Genomic DNA, 9,373 nt, shown 5'->3' with positions numbered 1-9,373 from the left:
AAATCTGTCTTCGCGCGCGCAAGCGCACATGTGTGTATGTGTGTGTGTGTGTGTGTGTGTGTGTGTGTATACATATATACATATACAAGTGCCCACAGAAGCTATAAGAAAGTATCAAATCCCCTGGGGCTGGATTACAGGCAGTGTGAGCCACCTCATGTGGGTGCTGGCTACTGTACTCAGTTCTCCCTGAGAGCAGTTAGTGCTCTTAACCGCTGAGCATCAATCTCCCTTTCCCACTGAGACTCTTCAAATGTCCTTTGTGCATCCCGTCCCTGACATGATGCTCCCTGGACTGTCTAGCCCCACCAGGGTCAGGGTGGTCAGGCATAGTTTGGCCAGAGCAGTGACCCCAGCCAATGACCCCAGGAACACTGAGGGTTCCCAGAGGCTGGGTCCGTGTTCCTGGGAGCTGCAATACCAAGTGAAGTTGCCCAGACCATTTGCACTGACACCTCCAAGGGTGATAAACACTGAGGTTGGCCAAGGTCTCAAGTGAGGGTCAGAGCCCAGGACAAGAAGCACTGAATGTGAGTGCCTGAGACAAGATCGGAGAGTAAGGAGGAGCCTGGTGCCAAAGCCCTGCCCAGCCCAGCACTGATGCTGAGCAGTGCTTGTTCACCGGTACTTTCAGCTGGCCTGGATCTGGTCTCACATGGAGCTCTGGCAGCAGGAGAGGCTTTGAAATGGCCTTGGGGGAGAGTCACAGTCCTCTAGCTCTTGGAAGACCCCTGAGCTAGCAGAAGTCCCATCTGGAGGGTCTGTAGTAGGCTGTCAGGAAGATCCAAAAGTTTATTTTCCCCCTGTGAGGTATGGTGGCTTCAGGATACAAAATGCAGCCATCCCCATAGACACAATGGGACACATCAGTCACCCCCATGGATACATTGGGATATATTGGGATACATTGGCCACCCCCATGGATACACTGGGATACAATTGGCCACCTCTATGATACACTGGAACACACCAGTCAGCCCTATGGACACATCAGTCACTCCATGGACACATTGGGACACATCAGCCACCCCCATGGATGCATCAGCCACCCCATGATACATTGGAACACACCAGCCAGCCCTTTGGATACACTGGGACACACAAGCCATGCTCATGGATATATGGGGCCACACCAACCATCCTACAGACACACTGGAACACACCAGGACCCCCCCCCCATGGATGCACCAAGCCACAACAGTCACCCCCATGGACACACAAAGCCACACCAGCCACCCCCACAAACACGCTGGGACACACCAGCCACCCCGAAGGACACACCAGGCCACACACAAACCTTGCAGCTCACATCTTTACCAAAGAATTCTCCTTCTCTGAACAAAACTGCAACCTAACTCCTAAGTGCCTCGAGGCATGCTGTCAACTGCTTCTGGGGAGAATTTATTGTGTATTTATTTTATGAGCCACTCTACAGCAGCCATCAACTTGAAACACACAGAGCCTGACTTCTTTTCTTTTTCTTTTTCTTTTTTTTTTTTTTTTTAAAAAAAGTACCAAAATGTCAATCCTCATGCAGTCTCGGAGAGTACTGGCCACCTTTTAGCTTTCAGATGGACTGATACTTACAAATTCTCCTTGGTCCTTTGCAAGGCCTAGCCCACAGGAAGGGAAAGGGAACAAGATTCAGCCTTTGCATTAAAAAAGCAAGGATTCAACCACACAGCTGAGCAACTGGACCATAGTACCTCAGTTGGACTTACTGATGTGGCTCAGTTCAATGCATGCGGTCCTACAAACCCACATGAAACATTAAAGGATGCCTGAGGGGTATAGACAGGCACCTGGGAGTCCCTAGCAGCAAGGACCTGGCCAGGGGGAAGGGTGCACCCCTGGCTGTGCTGCAAACCAGTCCTTCAGAACCAGTACTCAGAGACGAAGATGTGCACATTGACGACGTTCCGGTGGGAGACCACGCCCCCTACCACGTAGTTCATCTCCAGCCTCAGGACGGCATAAAATGGGCCCACGATGGGCCGCACTTGGCGCACGACACCTAGGGAGAGAGCAGAAGGCATGGTGTTGGATGTCAGCAGGCACAGAGCAATATGAGGATCTGGGAAAGGAGTTCCCTGGGGGAATTTCCAGACTAGAGGAGTAGCCCAAGCGGATGCTTAAATCGCCAGAGTAACCATCCCCTTCTACTTGGTCACTCTGGGTTGTTTTCCCATCACCGGAGACAGGTGACAGGGAACGCACAACCTCCTTTCTGTCACACACAGCTTGGAATGGGAAGGAAGCAGGGAGTCTGGGCTTTGGGGATCAGCAGGTCTGGGGCAGGACCTGCTCGCCTGTCCTAGTGGAGCCTGGCTTTCCTGCTCTACCACCATGTGTCTGACAGGGTTTCAACGGCCCTAGAAAAGGCTTGGCATGGAGTCGAGGCCCAACATACCCTTCTCTCCTTATCTCTGAGATCTTAAGAGGGACCACTGGGAAGAAAAGAAAAGTAGTAGTTCACCCCTGGACACCTGAAGGTTAAAGGGGGGCCCTCAACCCGCTTCTCCAGGAAGAGCAATTCCAAGTTCCTACACGACAGGTGCTTGGACCTCATGCAGCACATAGTCCAGATACCCCAGCACATCATCTGCCAACACTTCCTCCACAGGGATGCAGGACTGGTCCTCCCTCCAGATTGATTCACACACACACACACACACACACACACACACACACACACACACACGCACGCGCGCGCGCGCGCGCGCACCCACATGCACGCACGCACGCGTGCGCGCACACACACAATATAAAAGTTCCAAAGTGAGCATAAAGCATGTAGCATCACAATCGTGTATGGAGAAACAGCCACCAGCTGACTTCAGGCTGGTCTCTGTAAACGAGACTGCCACCGGCTTAAGCACCGGACAAGAGACAGCCTGCTTCAAGTCATCGGTGTCTGGTGGGCAGCAGAGGCCTGGGGAGAACTGAGGGTCATGATGGCTTCTGTCACTATGGCTAGTTCCTGATTGGGACCCTCAAGGTTATGCCCAGAAGGAGACACTGGACAAAGAACACTCCCTTTGGCATTCTGGGCAGGCGTATGGTTCTTACAGAGGACCCAAGTTCAATTCCCAGCACCCACTCTGAGTGGCTCATGATAGCCTACAACTCCAACTTCAGAGGAACCAAAGCTTCTTCTGAACTTCCATACACATACCCACACACAGACTTATGCATATACACATAATTTTTTAAATTAAAAAGTATATATTTTACATAATATTGATATTTTATGTAATTTATATATTTTGTTCAAAATATAATTTAGATGCAGATACATTATTTGTTGTCTATAATGACACATAAGATTTTAACATATAACATGAACATCATAAAACCTTTTCTTTTGCTGGGCGGTGGTGGCGCATACCTTTAGTCCCAGCACCCAGGAGGCAGAGGCAGGTGGATCTCTGTGAGTTAGAGGCCAGTCTGGTCTACAAGAGCTAGTTCCAGGGCAGCCTCCAAAAGCTACAGAGAAACCAAAGAAAAAAACAAAAACCTCGAAAACAAGAAACAAACAAACAAACAAAACAAAACAAAAAACCTTATCTTTTTGTGGGAGTGGAGTTTACAACAGTCTCATGTAATCCAGGCTGGCCTCAAACATGTAGTAGAGGATAACCCAAAACTCTTGATCCTCTGAACCCCATTTTTGGGGATTATAGGCATTTACCACCATGCCCAACTTAAGTAAAATCTTTAATAATAAGGATCATGTTATAAGATCATGTTATAAGTTACATATTGGCAATAATATTTACATGTTGACCATGTCGTTAATCTACATGTTGACATACATGTCAATCTATCTTATTTGAGTGAGCATTCCTGGATACTCACGGAGTCCACAGTTCAGACACATCGTCATGTCTGGGCACGTGACTGGTGCCTGACATCAGACAACATAAGAACGTGGAGAGGGTTGGTCGGATGGCGAGGGGGGTACAGTGCTTGCCATGCAAGCTTGATGACCTGAGTTTGAAACCTGGAACCCCTGGTAAAAGGGGTAAACGGACTCCTGAGAGCTGTCTTCTGGGCATCCACATGTGTGTGGGCACACACATACACTAAATAAAATACGACTTTTAAAAAGAATGTAGAGAATACAACAGTGGTTGTGGATGGCGGGCCTGGGTCAGAGAAGGTAAGAGAGGACTCACATACGGGGCACAAGGGTTGAGTGGGGCCATCCTGGATGAGAGGAGTTGCTTAACTGCTCTGAGTCTCAGTTTCCTTTTCTGTGAACAGAGATGAAACCAGCAATCTTCAGAGTCAGAAACCAACCGAACTGGGGGCACGGGCCTGCAACCTCAACTACTTGGAAAGGGAAAGCAGGAGGATCCAACATTCAAGGCCTCCTTGAGCTACAGTGTGAGTTCAAGGACAGTTTGGGAATTTAGGAAGATCCTGTCTCAGAATAAAACTGTTGCTCAGTGGCAGAGTACTTCCCAGCAAGTGTGAAGGTTAGTCCCCAGCACCACACACACACACACACACACACACACACACACACACACACACACACATTCACCAAAGCACATTCTGCCTCAGGGAAAGGCAGATTAGAGGCCTTCCCGGTGCCAGGTCTCATCACTGACATGAGTCACTTTCAGAGCCTGCAGTGGCTCAGGATCTTTGCATGGAACGAGAAAGATGACTAAGGGCAGCCAGGGATACTGCCTGGGTTAAGAAAGAGCTTGTGTGGGTGCAGGCACAAGGAATGTGTCCCTTCCTGCTCGTCCAGAATCTTCTGTTTTCTGCCCCTTTGACCTGAAGTCTGTGGCACCTCCGACTAGCCAGTCTCACTCAGGTAAGAGCTATCTCTCCCACCAGATCCCTCAGAGGGCCCCGCCACCTCCCTTTCCGCCCACCACACATTCCTGCACCACTATTTTCAGAGAACAGGTTTCCTCCATCTCACTAGTTCAGGTATGACCTTTGCCCTCTTGCTCTCACCTTGACTGAAACCAGGCCACAGAGTACTTCATGAGAGATGGCATAAACAACCCAGCTGGTTCCCAGTGCCTGGCACTCAACAGATGCCAAATAAATGGCTAGTTCTGTGCTAACTTTTTATTCATAGCTTTCTATCGCCTGCCATTTTTTCCACTCACCCATCATCCATCTATGCATCTAATTATCCAGCAGTCAGCTGATCCATCCAGTGACCTACCAATGTATCCATCATCCATCCATCCACTCATCCACGCATCCATCTATGCATCTATCCACCATCCACCTATCCATCCATCCACCCAACCATCTATCCATCATCCATCTATCCATTCATCCACCCACCCATCTATCCATCTATCCATCCATTCATCCACCCATCCAACTATGCATCTATCCACTATCCACCTATTCATCCATCATCCATCCACCCATCCATCTATCCATCCATCCATCATCCATCCACCCATCCATCTATCCACCCATCCATCTATCCATCCATCCATCATCCATCCACCCATCATCCATCCATCCATGCATCCATCCACCCATCATCCATCCATCCATCCATCCATGCATCCATCTATCCATTCATCCACCCATCCATCTACACATCTATCCACCATCCTCCTATCCATCCATCCACCCATCCATCTATCCCACTGACCCACTCATCCATTTATCTAAACCATCTATCTCATTCATTCTTCCAGTCCTCCTTCCATCTACCCATTTACCCAATAGAGGTCAATCTATGCAGGGAGACTTGAGGAAGTTTCTACAGATATTTAAATTTGGTTGTGACAAGTAAGTAGGGGCCCAGAGAGCTGGAAGGACATGTGTTCTCAACTGTCATGCTCCACCTGCCCAGTTCAGGGGACGTTCCAGCTAGCCTCCCATTTAAGGCAGTGATTGTACAGTGCTCACGCATACTCTACCATCCCCAGGGCTTGGGCAGGTACCTGGCAGGAGTTCATCCATAATCACTGAGGGAGATGAAGGAGAGTGGGAGGAAAGGAAAGGAAATCAGTTCTCGAGGCTATACTGTCTAAGAGTGCATCACTGTATGACCTCATGGGTAGAACTTCATTTGTTTGTTTGTTTTGGAGACAGGGTTTCTCTGTGTAACTCCTGGAACTCACTCTAGACCAGGCTGGCCTTAAACTCAGAGATCTCCCTTGCCTCTGCTTAAAAAGGGATTGTGCTGGGATTACAGGTGTGTGCCACCACCACCCGGCTAGCATTTCATTCTGTATGCTCTGCCTAAAATTCCTGTAAATACTTTTTGAGAGCAAATAGTCCCTCCTTTTGTGGGGCCCATCAGTTATTGTGGGATATGTCATAAACTGAGAGTCCTGAGGCCCACCCTGGGAGTCAGAAATGGACTTGTAAATTCTGGAGGGAGTCTACAGTTTCTTCCTCTTATTCTGTTGAGTTCAGTTTCTTTCTGTCCCACGGTCCTATCACCATCCCCTGCGGTTCACTATCACCACCTTCTTCTTGTACTTCTTGCTTCTCATGATTCTATTCTGTATTTGCCCATAGCATTCGCTTTCTCCTAGCACACTAAGAAGGAGCTAGGCTCTCATCCTGAAATACTTCCCTGCAATGCACAATGAGAGACCTTGGAGCAGCTAGCTCTAAATGGAATGTCTTTATCAACTCCCTCCCCTCAAGACTCAGGGATCTATGCAAAAGAGGAGGCAGAAAGATTGTGAGTCAGAGCCAAGGAAACAGCGTCATGCTGACACAAGAGCCCGATGCACATACGAATTCACGGAGACTGTGACAGTGCACACAAGACCTGTACAGAGGCAAACCAGAAAAAGTCCCAGCACTGAGAGGGGTAGTGGATGTGAAGTCCCAACCTTACACAAGAACCTATTTGCAACTGATACCTGCTGGGAAAGGGAAAATCACTTTTCTCCAACAGAAAGTTGGGCATATCAACTACATCCCAGAGCAGGCCTTATGCTCAAGAGTAGCTGGACAACACAAATGGACTCGATGTTTGTTGTGTGTGTGCTTTTTGTTGTTGTTGTTATGGTTTGATTTTTTTTTTCAGAGAGACTTGGAGAAAGAATACGAAGCTCGGTGGGTAAGGAGATGCAGGAGAGAATCTGGGAGGAGTTGGGGAACAGAAAAATAGATGATCAAAATATATTGTACAAAAACATTTTAAATGAAAACCCTAAACCCAAATATTTGCCCTGCAAACATTTGGGAGCTATGGAAAGCTTTGGCAAAGGGTGTATTTATCTGACTGATCAGAGTAGCAGCAAGTGGCCCACTTCCATCTAGCCTGACATGCCCATCCCATTGGTGGGGTGTTCCCTCCTTCTCAAAGGTTCTGGCAAAAACATCAAAGAGGTGCTGGGTAGACAGTTCACTTTGTAAAGTGCTTGTCTTGCAATCAGGAGGACCTGGGTTAGGATCCCCAGCACCCGTGTAAACAGCCAGGTGTGGCGACATACATCTGTAACCTAGTAATGGCAAGATGGCGGCAGACAGGTGGATCCCTGGAGCTCAATGGCCAGCCAGTCTAGCTCACTGTACAAAGAACTAGGCCAAAGTTTCGCTCTCAAACAAAAGGTAGAAGGAGCCTAAAGACCAACATGAAAGACTGTCCTCTGACCTCCACATGTATACTGTGCATGCACAAACTTGTACATTGTGCATGCATGCACCTATATGTTTACCCTCACACACGAACATGTGTACACACACGCATACACACACACACACACACACACACACACACACACACACGGGGAAGTGGGGTGTGGCGCGGAGTTCAACAGCTTTAACCATCCAGATCCTCATCTTAGGCATTTCTGTTCCAGGTCCCAGGTGCTGCTGGTATTCCTCCTCAGCGTGTCTGCACCTCTTAGAGATATAATTAAGTCTGTTTTTCCCCATTGAAAAAAATGTAGCCCCCTGAGGCAGCTCACCTTCATGTCTCGACTCTGCTATGTAACCTGAAGCTGACGTTCTGGGACCCTTGCTTCTGAACACAAAGTACGTAGGTCCAGTAGGGGAAGTCTGTCTCTTGGGGCTGGGAGTCCCAGAGCCCATCTGAGCTCTTTCCATGCAATGTATCCAGTTGTCTATCAACTGTTTGAAATGACATAAACTCATCTGGGCTCTCTGGCTTTCTGACATTTTGTCCCGATACCTGGAGTCATACCCTCTGCTTCCCGGGCTGGCTCTGTGCTAGTCAGTTGTGTGACCTCATGCAAGACCTCACGTGGTGTAAGTTCAGCTTCTGACATAAGAAGTGCTGTGACTCGAACTGACAGAGTGCAATGGAGTGGACAGGGCTGTCGGAGAATCTCAGCGAACAAGATGATGAATCCAGACACTGTGTGCAAGGCTATAGCGATGCAACAGACAGTGGCTTGAGTGGGGAAGGAACAGGTGACAGTCTGACAGCCACACATCATCACCATCCCCATGCAGAGCATAAGAAACTATTCCGACCTGAAGCCATACTAGGGATAGGGTATATTTTCCTTCTCAATAATCAATCTCCTACTGCAGTGCAAAGCCAAGGCCAAAGGCAGTTGGTCTCAGTTAGTCCTGCATGCCCAGCTCCTGGGGCTCCTCTGTGCCTGATTTACTCAATGAACGGCTGCCGAACGCAGGAGCCACACAGTCAAGCACTGAGTATAACTTACAAGGTTGGAAATCGTCACCCACAAGCGGAAGTATTGGGAAAGAATGACCAACAGCCTAAAGCGCTGACATTTCAGATGGGGACCACCTGGGAGGGAGAGGGTAACAACGAAGGGTTGGGCTCGCTGTCTGACCTCAGTAGCCACTCCCCAGCCCTCACCTGCCCCAGACACCTGAAAAGAAGCAGTCACCAGATCTCAGCAAACCTCCCAGCATCAGGACCACAGGCTGGGACAGGTAGCCTGAGCCAAAGCATGGAGGAAAGGCAAGGAAGGAGAGCTGTTGGCTCAGGTTGAGCACTCCCTCCCGGAACACGGGGACCAGAAGCGATGGGAACTTTGGGATGTTTGCAATACGCATGTCCACACCCGAACATAAACTTCATCTGGTTCATATTCGCCTTCTACACACAATCAGGTAGGCAATACTCTTCAGAATGCTGCAGGTGAAACCAAGTCTCGCCGGGTGGGGTATTCTAGCCTTAGACACTCACCAAGTTTCAGGCTTCGAGGTATTTTGAATTTGGGGGAAGTAAAGAACCCTTGACTTGAAACTACATAACTAGGGTGCAGATGGGTTGGAAAAGTGGCCACAGGGCAGGGGTGGGGAAGATCCCATGGGGCCACGCTGAATTTGGTCCCCACCACTGAGCTGTGAGAATGATCATGTATTCATGAGGAGGGAGGAGCCAAGGATGAAGTTCTGAGAGCAAGATGTCCCACATTCC

The 9,373-nt window shown here is 48.9% G+C and overlaps 1 protein-coding gene across 1 annotated transcript in view; it reads right to left on the bottom strand.

The window, feature by feature from the left end:
• Positions 1-774: 774 nt before the first annotated feature.
• The window catches only part of Fbln1 (fibulin 1), an 82,200-nt gene continuing 73,601 nt past the window's right edge, over positions 775-9,373 (bottom strand). Inside the window, exon 17 of the mRNA XM_048444940.3 lies at positions 775-2,014. Within this exon, the coding sequence (XP_048300897.3) occupies positions 1,875-2,014 (140 nt within the window). The 3' untranslated portion in view covers positions 775-1,874. The remainder of the gene's footprint in view (positions 2,015-9,373) is intronic.

The sequence above is a fragment of the Myodes glareolus genome, chromosome 19, assembly GCF_982192425.1.
Source record: "Myodes glareolus chromosome 19, mMyoGla1.1, whole genome shotgun sequence".
Classification (NCBI taxonomy): Eukaryota; Metazoa; Chordata; class Mammalia; order Rodentia; family Cricetidae; genus Myodes; species Myodes glareolus.
This window is presented reverse-complemented; position numbering and strand designations above follow the sequence as displayed.